At 41.2% G+C, this 16,466-nt stretch overlaps 1 protein-coding gene across 1 annotated transcript in view; it reads left to right on the top strand.

Moving 5' to 3' along the window:
- Nucleotides 1–16,466, top strand: part of EPG5 (ectopic P-granules 5 autophagy tethering factor) — a 682,187-nt gene that overhangs the window by 55,354 nt on the left and 610,367 nt on the right. The window contains exon 2 of the mRNA XM_086960335.1: nucleotides 7,316–8,242. Within this exon, the coding sequence (XP_086816461.1) occupies nucleotides 7,316–8,242 (927 nt within the window). The remainder of the gene's footprint in view (nucleotides 1–7,315; nucleotides 8,243–16,466) is intronic.

Here is a 16,466-nt window from a genome sequence, read left to right as displayed (position 1 = left end):
TCTGAAAGAATCCAGCAATCTCAACGCCGACGGACGTCGCCGAATCCAGCTCGACATAGTGAGTAACGGCTCCAGTGTCCCGCTTCCTCGACGCCGGCCGCCGGGCCCGATCGACGCCAGCAGCAACGCCAGTGAGTAGTGAGTTCGGCTCCAGCTCCAAGGGACCTCGTGTCTGCACCGCTGCTGATCGCATCAACTTCGAAGCCCTCTCGACGCCGTGAGCGCTGCTCACACTTGCAACAGCATCATCGACATCGACGACTACGGAGGCCTGATCGACGACGCGACGCCGGATTGCTCGACGCCACTGATCATCGTGTGCCTCATTTTCCTAAGGTACTGTGTTGTTGGGGGTCCGTGTGACTCCGGGCTCGACGTAGCGCTCCTCGCGGTCGACGCCGAACCTTTGGATTAACTTTGCCTCGATGTTGTGTGACTCCCGTGTGGGTTACATTGTTGCCAAGAACTGAGTTTCCAGGAAGAAGAGTTGATTTTAATACCAAAGACTTTGTGCTAAAGAAGAAACTACATTTGAACTATTATTTTCCCTTCCATGAGTATTTATTAAGATTGTGTATATTTTTGTCGTTATCTGGTCTTGTGCTAAGCCTTATATAAAAATCCTTATTTTTATAATACTACTGTGTCGTGTCCATTTGTAGTGTATTCACTTTATTACTGTATGTGGTCATAAATGCTTAACGCACAGCCTCTGAGATAAGCCTGTCTGCTCTGCCAAGCTACCAAGGGGGTGAGCAGGGGTTATCAAAGGGTGTGATCCCCTTGCCCTGACTAGAAAAGGTGTGTCCCTATTTGTCAGAAGTGTATACCTCTGCCAGCTAGAGACAGCCAGTTCTAACACTATGTTGTAATAAAGACATAATTAATTGCAAATTACTTATGGTAGTCAGTTTTTTAATTTTGTTATTAAACTGTGCCATACAAGGGGGAATTCGTTTTTAGGTCGAGCTGGACTAGCATCCGTAGGATGCTCCAGTCCAGTTCGACAACTATAGTGATCGACTTCGGGGGGATTAGGACAAGAGGGTTCCACGCGCTTTAGCCTGTGGATTTGACCTCGTGCACGCGCACGTCGGCTCCGTCCACATTCACAGTGCACATCACCACACATACACACATGCATGCGCATACACACAGACAGACACTCGCTCGCTCACACACACACACTCCCCCCCCCCGCAGTCACCACACACGCATACACACACGCATTCACACAGACTCCAAGACACATACACACACGCACGCTCACACACATACAGAGCCCCCCGCCGCCCCACGCACACACACATGCCCCCCGCTCTCGCAGCTCAGCAAAGGCCCCCACTCACCGGTACTCGTCTCCAGGCGAGGGCTCGTTGCAGGCGGCGGCGGTCTCATCCTTCTGTGCGTGCGAGGCTCTCACCTCACGGGAGCCCGCCCGGGCTTCCGGTGTGTCTTCACGTCCCGCCCCCGGCCTACCTGACTTCCGCCCGGGACATAATAACAACTACGTTTGAAGGAGAGCGCTTTAATGATTCATCCACTGCTCCGTAGGCGTAGATGTGTTTTATTTATTTTCAAGATGATGACTCGTTTAAATCGGCGTGCACCTACTTTCCATTGACTTCTCAACGTGACGTTTTAAAGCTTTGTTGGGAAGTGAAACTAAACCCCTGCCACGCTTCTGGTACCTTTCCGTGTGATTATTGCTCCCCGCCGCAGTTCTGGTAGTGTTTTCGATGTACTCTGAAATGGCGTGCAAGCGTTCTCTTTACCAGGGATGTTCAGCACCGATTTTTCCTGGTTCTAGTCCATACCGACCGCACAGGTAAACTGCAGAGTTTTACTTTACGTTAATAATCATTGCTTTCTCAACCGTGTAGTATGACTTTATTCCACACTGTGTATGCTTGTATCATTTGTTGCATTTATACTTTATTTATTTATCAAAAGTGTCAACGTTTCAGGTGCTGTGCACTAAGCGACCTGATGGCGTTGTATACGTCAAATTTTGAAATGAGCCACCCTGTAAGGTGTGGAGGATGCGGTTTGTAACTTTGTGCAACCCTGATTGAAGATCATTGTACCAGGACTTTACATTATGCTTTTCTTTATTTCATAGAGATATGTTGAAAAGGTGTTTAATGTTTTCCTGTTGGTACTAGGCCTGCTCAACTTTTTCTGTTCTGGCTGAGGTGTTCCGTCATTGTGTATTTTGACTGACTGACAATATTTGAGCTATATGTTTGTTTATTTTCATTTTTGCCACTCCGAATGTTTGTTAAATACTAGCTTGTTTTTTCTTGTAAACGGTTTGCTCGGGACTGTGGCCTCTTTATCTTCTCTCTCTCTCTCGGTTTTCTTATCCTCACCAGTTTTTTGTCTATACCAACTTTTTTTTACTCGTAGGTCCTTTTCTCACTTTCGCAATCTGTCTTTTTCCTTTTTCACGATTATTGCTATTTTTTCCATCTTGTTTTTTCTTGTAAACAGTTTGCTCGGGACTGTGGCCCCTCTCCCATTGTAACCTGTCCCATTTATAAAGCATTCCTTGATTGTAAACAAAGTTTCGTACCAAACTGATCTCAAGCAGAACGAGCGTTGGCTTCTTTCGTGCAGCGTATTGAAGCTGAGCGACAGCAGCTTAGATGTTTATAAAATAGCAAAGTACACTGTATCCATATTAAAGGGAAATATGTTATATGTTACAGTCCAAACAGGACACAAGTACTGTCTAATTGCAGACACATCCAAATGAATCTGTCACTATACCCACATTTCATAAGGCTACCTTCGAAATCTCAATATCTGCACTCTGGCAAGCCCTGTGCATACAGCTGGCGGGCTGCAGGAGAAGGCTGTGGACCGCTGTCACTTGGGATGGTTGCTGAAAAGACATACGGTCATGTGGGTGCCTTTGCATACCATGCATTTGCAAGCAAATGAGTCACTGGCAAAACAGCATGTTCAACAATACATTGACTGGGCACATTTCACGAGTTTTGGATGCCTTTGAATCCGTGTATGTTGTGGTGGCAGCTGCAACCTTACATGTTGCACAGAACTCACGCATTCAGCAAAAGCTGTATACCCACAACCACACACACAACCATAACCACACACACAACCACAAAACCACAACCACACATACAACCACAACCACACACACAACCACACACACAACCACACACACACAACCACACACACAACCACACCTTCAGTACACACTTTCACCAGACACACACACCACCAGACGTCCGTGCACGCTTTCACCAGGCACACAGACCCCACCAGCCGTCTGTGCACACTTTCACCAGGCACACACCACCAGCCTTCAGTACACGCTTTCACCAGGCACACACCACCAGCCTTCAGTGCACGCTTTCACCAGGCACACACACCACCAGCCGTCAGTGCACACTTTCACCAGGCGCACACCACCAGCCTTCAGTGCACGCTTTCACCAGGCACAAACACCACCAGCCGTCAGTGCACGCTTCCACCAGACACACACCACCAGCTGGCAGTGCACAATTCCACCAGGCACACACACCACCAGCCATCAGTGCACACATCAATTGTTAGCGCATCCACAATTAACTATTGTAGCAATCGCAGTATGGCGCACTTTACTTTTAAACATATTAATCTAAAGCGCAGCATGCCACCATTGCTACAAAAATAAATAAAAAAAAATTTGGCCTACCTTTAATAGACTTTTGTTGCAATTGGTGTTGCAATATTTAGCAACGCCAATAGCTCAAACTTAATTAATGCGAGACCTATTGCATTGCAAATGCTTGTTATTAAAGTGCACTGCACCTAGTAGCCACTTGAAAGGACCCTAGTTAGTTAACAAAAAAATATATTGCGTTCACAGTAGCGGTGCTTTCATCTGGATGCTGCTTTAAAGGCTTTCCATAGATTACATTGCCACAGAGGCAGAATACATCTGAAAGCAGTACAGGAGCGTTTGTATCCAAACGGCGCTGTACAGCATTTTGCCGATCTGAAAATAGTGTCAGCTAGCTGCTGTTTTAAATTGCTTTGCATGGATTATTATGTAATCGATTGATTAGTCCTTGCCATGTAAAATAGTCCTGTAGAGCAAACTGCCCACCAGACAAGAGGAAACTCCTAATCTGGCAGGCGGCCTCACCACAGGTTTGGCTGCGCAGCTGCGGGGTGAACCCGGCAGTGCACTGCCAAGCTTGTAATCCACCCAAAGTGTTGCCAAAAGTTCTTGGGTCCCAAAAAGTTATCCGGAGCACAAGTACAGTGCCAGTAGCAGAGGAACACAAAGTAAATGAAATTTTGCTGATCTGAAAATAGTGCCAGCTGGCTGCTGATTTAAAACACTTTGCACGGCTTACATGTATCCGCTCAAATAGTCTGTGCCATGTAGAAAGTGACATTAAACAAAATGTCGATTCGAAAAACAAAGGGAGATGACCAAAGCTAAGACACCAAACGCATGTTGCTATTAATCCGTGCAATTGAAAGAAAATGAGGTACAACAAAGTGAAATATGTACATCAGAAATGCCAAAGCAATGCAGATGTAAACTTATAACTAAGTGAAATGTATGTGTAAACATAAATATAAATGGCGATACAGTGCCAATGCGAAAAGCAATACTGTTTGAAACAAATAAATGCTGTTCTGAAAAGCTAAAAACAAAGTGTTACTAAAAATGTTCTTGGCAAAAAAAAAGTTTGCAGAAGCAGAAGTATGACACCAGTAGCAGAGGAGCACAAATGAAATGAAATGAATTACTACTTTGTCCGTGCTACAGAAAAGTAAAAGGCAGTGGTGTGGTGACTAATTAGGATGCAGCTACAGTGACTTGAAATCAAGCCTGCAAATGTTTATTGATGGCGGGGCTGCAAGCCCTTTACTGCATGCAATACACCTCGCAGCAACAGCGCAGGCGCAAAGGCGAGACCTAAAAAGGAATGTATTTAAAATTTGAATATTTCAGTGATATCTTCCACTTCCTATTGTCATGAGCATGCAACCCTTGGTTTGATTTGATGCGCAATTGGAGTCTTAACTAAGCAGGACGTGTTGACGTGTAAGTCGAGTTGTATGGTAGTCTCTCTGTCTGACAATAGTATTGTAACAAATCTCACTAAACAATTTAAATCTATGTTGTAGGCTATCTTAGATATTAGGAGACTATCAGTTGGTGAAAGCTACTGGTGATAGGTGTCTGATAGGATATTTGCACAATAGCACCAGCTTTCATTTCTTGAGTCAATACACTGCTGCAGCCTTTCATCACGTATTGGTTATGATTTGAGGTACAGATGCAACTGTTACTTACATTAAAGACATTTTAAAGATATGTTTTACTCTAAGCAGAATCTTACACTAGGGTAAATGTATGCTATTTGAAATAATAGGCTCAGGATATGTCTGAGAAGTAAGATGTTGATAGTGAAGTTGAGATCAATGGGAGATTAGAGCTGTCTATTTTAAATCCAGTTGAGTGGGTTGTTGAATTTGTTGTGCCAGAGGTACAGCAATAGATTGCCTAATGTGATCATGCTTTTAGGGCCATTCTGTTGGGTCATGTAAGCCTCCATCTTGGTTGGGCACAGCCAGGCGGTGACATTTTCTGTCTTTTGACATTTTCTACTTCAAGAGTAGTTTTTACTACTGATTTGTGGCTCAGTGTCAAGCTCGATGGAGAGCAGGAGGCAATGAGAACTATCAAGGGTGAAATAAGTAAACTCTGGAACTGAAGGTTAAAGAAACATAATAATGGCTGTTACATCGAAGGAAAATAAAGCAATTCACTTTGTTGTTTTGTCTGACTCATTACCTAAGCTGATTTTTTTTAGAGTAAGTTCTTCTAGAGAGTTTGAGAGCAAGGATGTGATGATAATGATAATGATAATGTAAATATGCAGACATAGTCTGAAGAAAAAAAAGGTGCGTATTTGAATGCTTAGGTAGGTTGCATGATTTTTAAGTAAGTTTCCACTTTATTGAGAATGGATGTCTGCTCAGCATGAGATACTAGATGTGTAGACCAGGTTGAATAGTATCCCAAAGCGGCTGAGTGTATAGTAAATTTAGAGTCGCTTAAAAACCATTTCTAAGAAAGCAGAGTGAGGACTCTTGCCTTGCTCTTCACAACATGCGCATCATGCAGTGTAGGATAGAATATGAGGCATTGTAGCATGCCTGGAGCCTTGAAATTCTTCATAATTACTCAGAGAAGAAACCTGTTTTTTGTTTCAGTTCTTTTCCTGAATCCTGTCTTCTGTATTTCCCTGTTTATCTTCTTTCGATCATAAATGCCCCACAGAGAAATTATGTCTATTATGTCCAGTAGGAGAAAAGAGTACATTCTGTGCCCAAATGTTCCATTGTACTTGCTCCAAAATATCTCCTCCACAAACTTCACCTCATCCAGAACTTAGATACACATCTGATCCCCATCACAACCAAATTATCTTTTTTCTCACTTTATCTGGCAAAACTTTTCTGTCTTTTAGTGATAAAGGGGGCTCTTTTTCATTATGCTTCTGCCACAGTGCCTTTCACAACAGAAGGCCAGTGTTTATCAGTCGTCTTTTCTCCTGTTACTTTTCACAAGATTTGCATTTTCAATGATCATTGCAAAAGCCTGTATTGACTTCTCCTGAGTATTGCTGGCAGGAGGAACTTGATTTACTTCCACAAGCTTCTAAGGACCTTCCTTTGTCTTCTGTTTGATTGACTATAGGCAGTTAAACCCAGTACCAGGACACGCTGTTCTTCTAATATTGTGCTACACAGGATCAGTTCATTCATTCATGAAAATCTCATTACAGAAAAGGTCAGGTAGATTTTTGATATAGCTTTATCACACATCTGATTATGCATCAATTAAACGTCTGCCATTCCTGCTTCCTTTAGTTTTCATCACTCTCTACTATGGCTGTTTTCCTTCTGTAGCTTTCAAGGATTCGTGCTAACAATATAGGTGAAAACAGGTCCTAGTCAAATGGTAAAGCAGTAGCTAAACATGTTTCCTTTTTGATCTGGTAATAAAGGTTGTATATTTACATGTGGTTGGATAAACTTTCAAGTATATTTGCTCACAGTGAGATGCCTCTGCTGTGTTATATTTATTATCATGTGTTCTCCAAATGTCTTAGTTTTTTGTGCACTTTTAAAAAGTGTCAAATCAGTTTATTAAGGTCTACACATAGAGATAAGTGTTTGTAATTTAATAGTACCATTACTACTGTTGCAGATTTTCTCAACATGCTTTTTACTACTTACCAATTATAAAATCTATATTTGTATTTTTGATTCTTAGGAAAAAAAGAAATCGACCATTCAGGTCCGAAAAGAAGAATGTGCTACTGTGGACTTTGATAAAGACAGCCTGAAGATAGCAAACGATCCTCCTACTCAACCGCTTTCCAGTGCGGAAACACAGATAGCATCTGAATTTACAGAAATCCAGTTGACTGATGAAACAAATGTCCCCAGTGAAATAAACTGTGATGTGCATTATCCATCTTCTCCACTTATGGATACTGTGGATGCTAGATGCGCAGCTGTAAAGGACGATGCTAATGGTAACGTGGTGCTTGTAGAGACTCAACTCCAGGAAAGCAGGATAAGTGATGAAAGGACATATCTCAGAACTGAAGAAAAAGGACCCCTTTTAGAAAAGAATGGATTATCCTTATGCAATGAATCTTCAAACAACACCTGCTTCCAACAAGAAACTCTAAGTGTATTTGATCAAAAAACATCAGATGTACTGGCCGCTCCAAAACCTGCACTCCTTTCATCACTGGAGCTTGAGCCGAGGACTTCACACCATTGCTATGAGGTTAATGAACTGCTTGTGCATTTAGAGGTCAAGCCAATATACCCAGAACTTCCCCCTCAATTTATAGACGGGCAAGAAGCGATTCTACCAACCAAGCCTTTGATACATTATGAACATTTGTATCCGGAAATTCCGACTGTGCCAGAGCTGCTGCCATTTACAAAGGAACAGTTGAAGCTGATTGAGCCATGTTCTTGGTTGGAGAATGTGGACTCATACTTGGAAGAATTTGAGCATATTGCATATCAGGATAGACATGACTTCTATGAACTTCTCATGAACTACTGGCGATGTAGGAAGCAGTTGCTGCTTGCTGAAACTGAGCTACAAGGCATGACTTCAGACCTGGAGAGCCTTTCAAGCAGACTGTGGACCTTTATAGACGAACATTTGACACTACAGGTAGTTTGTTTGCATGCAACAGTTTCCCAAGAAGTGCAGCCATGAGCAAACCACTTTGATTTTGTAAACCATTTAGTGGTGTACTTCATACGGGTTACATAATGCATTCGGAAGTTTGGATATGTGTAGTATGAATTTCATTGCAATATTTTCTATAACACCTTGTCGGTCTGCATAAAGTGTGGTCATATCAAATGGACCATATTTAGCCCCTCCTAAAACCTAATTGATAATTTCCTCCTAGTGACAATTTCTTTAAATATTAAATTACCAAATTTTGCTTCATGGTGGTATATCGAATAAAGCTGTGGCTCACAACAGTTCTGTAATGCAGTTTTGGCATTTGGTTCCTTGCAATAATTTAACTGCATAGTCCTCTGGTTCAAATTCTATATTTATTTGAAATGGTGTACATTCTTTCCTTTTGATATAAAAGGAGATTGAGAGATGATAACCTAGTAGAGCGATTCAGATGAATGACGAGAAAATTGGACGAAACAGTAACCATGGATAAAGTTTCAGATGATCTAAAAGGGTGTATCTCATTTCTAAATTTTTCATTTGTATGCAAACCTGATCAGAAGGAATATTAATTTTCTTCTTCCGTAGATACTACACACTTTAAAGTTATGCTCCTTTCCTTATCATCATTGATAATCAAAAACTGTAGAATAGAGTAGCACATTTAAAGCTTACTTTGGAGCAAACAAACTCAAAACATAATGAGATATGTCTGAAATGGTTATGCAAACATACCTCATAGAGTATCTGCCATGGATGTACTCTTAATAGGAATGCTTTGCAAAAGTGTGTACTGATCTATGTAGTTGCCCGTCTAATATCTGGGATTAGAACGTTTCCCATATGATCTGCAATGGCTGCCTTCCTTCTTTTAGACTGGGGCTCGATTTACAATCCCCTCTCTGGGAAGCATTATGGGGAGACTAAGATCATAAAAGTGCACGTGCAAGGTGTATAAATAAGACATGTGCTACCATCATAAGAGCCCTACATCAGCTGCATGTTGTCCTCATGCTACAAGGGACTGCTGTGTTCCTGTCTGGTTCTTTCGTGTTATAAGCCATGCATGGCTTAGGAACTTGGCCACACTGCAGACAAAGAGCGGTCTAGAGTCTGACCTAAGAATACGCAGGGCAACGCAATGGTCCTGTGTACTCAGTTGCCGGCAAATCCGTTTTAGCCACTTCGCCCTTGGTGTGGAGTATGCCAGGCATGCGAACATAACATGGGCAGTCATTTGGGGTTGGATTACATGAATGCCAGTTAGCTGTAGTTTCACAGACCGGGAGTGTTCCAAACCTGCAATTAATATATAAAGTCCAGTCCCGGGGACTTGGATTATATCTAAAAAGGGCTCTGAATATCTGTCCTGCTTGTGGAGATAAAATTCTACAGTTAGTCTCCCCAAATGTGATTGACTACATTCCTGTTGGTCCACCCATTCCCAGTAAAGACTTTTCAGCTCTTCTTTCCTCGGTGGGTCCTGCTTTTCCCAGTGAGCTTGGAGCCCTATGTCTGACCTAATTTTCCTGGCATTTGGAATCACCCCACTTAACTACTAGTGTCTAGCCTTATAACCTCAGATAGGGCTTCCGCATAAGGCAGAAGCTCAGGGGTTCGCCTAATGCAAGCCAAGAAGAGCTGCAGCCGAAGCCTTGCTACATCACCAATAGATCGTCTGCCCATATCAAGCATAAGAGGTTAGAGGGGAACATATCTGGGCAGCATCAATAGATCCCTAAGGAATTTGTGCTCAGATGTGCAGAGGTCGTGGGACTTCTCAAATCCCCACAACTCTGCTCTGTACAATGGTAAATGAATGCTGGGGTAGCATGAGAGATGACTAAGAGACTTCTGCGAACTATATTCTCAGCCCTTTGTAATACTCAACAGTCAGCACAATCCCAGATAGTCCATAGATAGCAGCCAAGATGCTTCTACAGATGTAAATTTTGGGCATCTCTCTAATTTGCCTAGATCCTACTTTTAAAGCAAATCAGAAGATGTACATAACTGTCTTCTTTATCTGCTGAGTCGAGCCGTATTTTGGATTCCTATTTCCCCTAATTATTAAATAGGACCCCAATATAATTTTTTTTTAGATACTTTAGGGGTTCAATTGTTTTTAACAACATACTGTTTGGTCTTAGAAAATCCCTTTCTCCTCAAATCATGACAAAAGTCTTTTTTTGAATTCACTTTTAAATTCAGTTCTTCTATATGGAATGTAAATGAGTCTTACAGTGAGTGGAGCCCATTTGCAGTACAAGCCAATGGACCTGAGCCGTCTATGTACAATAAGGCAGTTATTGGTTGAATGCATATCTTAGATAAATCAGTTGTAGATTGCAGGAAAGCTTATTCAAGGCCATGTATATACTATGTAAATATAAAAGGGACCAGAACTCAGCCTTGCCTTACTCCCCTCTGCTCCGGAAAGGGCCTCCTCATCCATACCGAACTCTAGAAGTAACATTCTGGTATAGCTGTCTCAACAGATGAATTATTTGAGGATCAATGCCCATTGGATACATAATCTGCCATCATTTAGTTTGGTTACACATTCTAAAGCACTTCTGAGGTACATAAAGGCCAGGAAGAGAAAGCCTTTGTTTAGCCTTAGTGTAATTTCCCGCAAACAATTCCAAATTAAAGCTTTGCCCAAATCTTCCCTGAAATCATACTGTAAATCAGAGAAAATAGAGCCATTCTCAGCCCAGTTTTCGAACCTCTCCAGCAGTACTCTTCAAAAATGCTTTTCAACTATCAAGCAAATAAATTGGCCTGTTACACTAGGGGTCGGATCTATCTCCCTTCTTAAAAACGGGGTCAATGGTCTTTTTAGACCAAGGAGAAGGGAGCCCGCCCTTACTAAACTACATTCAACAGATTGGTTAAAAGTGGAGCACAGAGTGCACAATTAACAAACAAATCAGTTGTTACCCCCATTAGGTCCTACTGTTTTGCCCATAAGGCTCTTACTCAATGCCAATTAAATTTCATCAGTGAAACAGATTACATTAAGCTCGTTTGATGCAGGGATAGTTAAATCATGCATTGTAACTTTCTCACCTGAGAAGATTTTGCTATAATGGTCTATCCATTGGTCTTCCGAAACACACTGATCTAGAGAAGGATAATTTTCCTCTCTAAAACATGGAGAGTTGCACACGGACCAACACTGACTTCAGTCTTGTAGATCATGAGTTTTGACCAAGTTATCCTATGCCTCTTCCCGAATGATGGATTTACACATGTTTGGGGCTTTCTTATACTGGGATCTGTAGTGAGCAAATGCAATACAATCTACAGGGTAACTTTTCAATACCTTCTTAAAATTTGGAAGTGCCTTCCTACATGCATCCTCAAATAAATTCTTAGCAAAAATTTCTCTTAAGAGTATTATTTTTGGTTAATTTCAAATCAGTAGTGGAGCAAATAGCTTCAAATGACTTAACTACCTCTCTTGGTCTACTGCTGGATACTAAGCAGATCCTTATTCTGAGACCTATATTTATTGTAATTACTCGCATACTATTTAAAATGAACATCATTTAATCTAGTACCACTTAAGTTGCTTACTGTGAGCAGGTCAACCTTTGCAGAGGTGCCCAAACTGAATTTTACATCAACTATATTGTGTTCGCTTAAATATGTAGGGGTAACCTCAAACCCTCTCAGATGCTATGTCCCTTGAGATTAGTAGGTGGTTGATTTCACTCGTGGCTCCTGTTCCTGTAAAGGTGGGCAAAATCTCTTGAGAATTTGGGTGAAAATCGCTCAAAAACCTCAGGTAAATAAAGAAAATAGATCATTCAGATTCCTTCTAAGGTGAAAGAGTGAAAAGTGTGTTTGACCTATCTCCCCCCCATATCATCCATAAATCCACACACTGCTTTTGTATCATAAGTACACAGTTTAGAACTGAATCGCCTACCCAGGCAAGGTAAATGTTGTGGTTAATAGTAATGACATATTCCAGAGCATCCACCTCTCACAAACTATTTACAACAAAACAGTTATTATAATGGTTAATTGTTTATAAATCTGTTCCTGTGGTAATTTCTAAGCAAATCAGATGGAAATAAAGGGTTTCATTAACAAACCACCTACGTTTTACAGTAGAAGATTGGTACTAACGTCCGCCGTCCCCCTTTTGCTCTGTCAGATCAATAGGGATCAATAAGGTATATCGATTCTTTGCCTGTTGTACCTTTTAGTTGTGGAGTGGCAGGTAGTGTAAAGACAGTCGGTGGAAGCTCAGGCATTTTTGTGATACTTGTGCTGTTTTAGAGGTGCCTGGCTACGTGCTGGGCTTCTATTGACAGGTTGCAATCATTCTTGGGACTAGAAATCAGGATAGGCATTCTGAAAAAAGGACTTAGAGATGGTCTTCTAGTATCAGATGGTCAATGCTGCAGTCATAAACACCAGTGGCAAAACCCTAATGAACCTCAAAATTGATTCAAGTTTTCAGTGACAAATAGTACCTTGATGTCAAAATTGTGAAAATGTTCGAGTGGGTTGATGCAGAGTTTGGTCTAGGGCCTTTCAGGCAGGTCATACCTTATCACAAGAAAAGAAGATGAGGAATCATGCTCCCAGATCCTTTCGTCAAAGTGAACCCACAACATGTCTTGCCTCTCCCCCAACCCCCATCTATACCTCATCTGTCCCCGAGTTCTTAATGGAGAGAAAGTATGGAAGCCAGATCACATAAACAGAGCTGAAATAGTCACAGTGGGCTCAAAGAAGTGAAAAACACCTCAACCAACAAGCATTGGCAAAGTCAGTGAGTCTCGCCCAACTGATCTATTGGCTTTGCCAATGATTTTTGCAATGCTGTGCAGCATTGTGAAAAGCAAAATGCTTTTTTTAAATACTGTGTACCATCTGTGAAAAAAGCGTACTGTACATTTTTGTTAGTCCACAATAGGTCTTTTGCACCCAGACATTTTTCGCTGTCTGGTAGACTCAACCAAAAAAGGGAGAAAATCACTCTCCAAGCTTCACAAAATAAGGATGAAATCTCGAGATAATGAGCAGAAAAGTAAAGTGAACGAAAAACACAGAAACAGATTTGCCAGTCAATAAATTAATCAATAAATCAGTTGTATCTTTATACGGAAACAAAAGTATCCATAAAAGTACATTTTTAAAATCACAGAAAATATTAAAACTGAAATTTCAGAAAAATCACAATTAAATTGAGAAAAAACTATGTTGTTAGACTATAATATTCCTATAAGTCAATTCTAATAGGTGTCTTCTGGCATGCATGCCCAGACTACAATTTTAAGACATGTACCCACATAAAAAATACTCTCGTCGTCAGTGAGTTGGAGCAACTTACTATATGCTACTCTAAAATCCCTGATGGCAAACTTTTTAAGTAGGGGAAGTAAAATGCTCTTACTGTAGTTAGAGTAAAAGTCACAGACGAATAGGAAATGTCAATTTTCCAGTCAAGAATAGATACAATAATAAAAAACGTTGTAGGAAGTCAGGAAATAGAGCACTTTCTGGAATTCTTATTGGCAAAGTCACTTTTCAAGTCTCCTCTACAGACAACTTTAGAGCTGATGGATGGATTATACCACACAGATTACACCACACAATACACACATGCTTAGATAATGTTACAGAAAAGGGCTTTTGCCAGCACCTTTAAGATGCTTACTACTGCGTTTGAGCTGGATGTATGCACTAGCTAACAGGGTTGTCTATCAGCATTTGTATCAGCCTATGTAATTTTGTGAATATGAATATACAGATGCGCTCCTAGCCAGATATGTTACACTGTACTTCAAACTTGGTTAAAAAAAAAGAGTGGCTAATCTGGAACAAATGTACCTGAACTGCCAGATGTTTCACTTTCAGAGGAACTGAAGGATGTCCTTATCCTTTGAGTAGATCAGGATAGAAAAATAGACAATCTTTAGTTTGAGCCTCATACATCAGCATTGAATTCAACTTCCTTATACTATTGTCCATCCTCACATATTTTTTTCTTTTTCATCAAGAACATTTGGTCACAAATCTTGGGTAGTGGGCATCAAGTTGTTACAATAAAATAGTGTGTGTGTTGAAAATTCTGATTAGGATTGGGTTGAAGATCTGTATAGTTACCCCGAACAATTTGGAGAAGAAGTTGGTGTTTGCCACAATTCATTAAGATATGCAGAAATGTATCCTTTTCACCCAAGAGTAAAAGGAAGTGAACATGCCAACATCTGCTCAGTTGGAAAGAGCGAATCCTGTGGAATCCTCAGGGCAGGAGGATTATTCCAAGGACATGCAGATTGTGAGCATTTTCTGCATTCTTGTAGAATTGCACTGCTGGCTGTGTACTCCCAAGATCTGAGAGTAATTTCAAGTTTCTGTTCCACACATACCAAGCATTGTTGGTTGCTAAAAACCTGCTTCTTATACATTTGTATTGTTACATGAGATTTCTAGTGTGAGGCTTTAGCAATGTGTTTGTCAGTGATTATTTATGACACTCTTGATTGATTGGAACAATTGTTTTTAATATGTTTTTGTTCGCCTTTTTTCAAATTTGATATTTCCACCGTATAATAAGCTCTCTAGACATCTGTAAAATTCTCAGAGAGGTTTGTGTATCACAATTCTTTAAGGAATTATGCATATCACACAAAATCCTCTTAATACAAACATAGAATATTCCACAACTTCATTATATGTCACGACACACAGCATATCTTCACATTGTTCTAATACCTTTTTAATCGTAATTATCAGATCAGGACTTCACCTCACAACCCCACCCAGCATTTCGTTAAACTTTTATCATTCTAGTTTGTGAACCATTATATAACCATTTTGTCTAATGTACTCAAATTCTTTACAAGCTCTGTAAACCTGTGAGTTTTCAGTAAAGTGGATGGTAAGTGCAATATAGTTAGCCCGTGCTCCCATTTGCAATATTGCCTGTGTGTTACTCTCTCTTGTCTCTTCATATTGAATGAGAAGTTGTGAATTCTTCTATCTTGCATCCCAAACATCAGTTGTTTATTCTTTCCAGCTCACAATCCTCCTGTTTCTCAAATCTATCCACTTTTTATCATCCCCGACTGTCATATTATGAAAGGTAACGTACTTCAAAGATGACACTCCAAATTAGAGTCATTCCCTGTTAAGTTGACATCGTAATATCTTAATTGGAAACAGATGTTATCATGCTCAGTAGACTGTTCCCTTATCTCAAGCTTCTGTTACAACATCAGTAATAATATCTGCTCAACGCTTATCTGGGACAAATCTGTTGCTGTTTGAAGCAGCATTTCCCCCACTTCGGTGTCCCTGCTATTATAGAAGCCTTTTTGTTACTAAACTGAATATAATATAATAGAGCTCGTCTTATTGCAGAAACACAAGAATGGATCAACAAAGTGCTTCTGCTCATGTTTCGAAACACAGGCTAGTCTGTTCATCTGTGCCATTTCATAATGTGGAAATAGGTGCTATTTGTAATGTGAGTGTACTTGTTAGCTTAACCCCCGTTCTAAGTAACGTATCAAATTTGCACGAAAATTCTGTAATGATAATAGAAACACATTTGAAGGTTCTTATAACACCCTCAACCAGGATTGTGTTCATTCAACCTCATCTGTTGTTGATTATTCCTCCTCAACGTGCGCTCCCTGCACAGACATGCTGTAGCGTTCTGGGACCTCCTCAACACCCTTTTGCCAGACGGCGCCTTCTTCGCGGAAACCTGGACCAACCCCACCTCCGCCCCTGACATCGCTACCGCCATCCCTGACAGTTACAAGATCCAGAGGAAGAACCGCCCCAACCACCTAGGGAGAGGACTTCCCATTGCACACAAGAATCCTTCAGACTCACCACTTCCTGCACAAATGACTCCTTGTCCCCATGGAACACCTCCATTTCCAGATCCAGACGAACCCTACTCGGCACCCTCACCTTTAGACCTCCCGGACCACAAACCGAGTTCACCATAACCATCACAGACCTCATTGCGCCCCACGCCACCGCCTCCCTGGACTACATACTGCTCAGAGACCTAAACATCCACCTTGACAACTTCAGTGACCCCAACTCCTCCGCCGTCCTAGACAACCTCGCCAACATTGGACTGAAACAGCTTGTCACCACCTCCACCCCCCAGGCAGGACACACCCTCGACTCCACCTTCACAGGACATAACAACATCCAC

The sequence above is a fragment of the Lissotriton vulgaris genome, chromosome 3_1 (genome assembly GCF_964263255.1).
Source record: "Lissotriton vulgaris chromosome 3_1, aLisVul1.2, whole genome shotgun sequence".
Taxonomy (NCBI): Eukaryota; Metazoa; Chordata; class Amphibia; order Caudata; family Salamandridae; genus Lissotriton; species Lissotriton vulgaris.
This window is presented reverse-complemented; position numbering and strand designations above follow the sequence as displayed.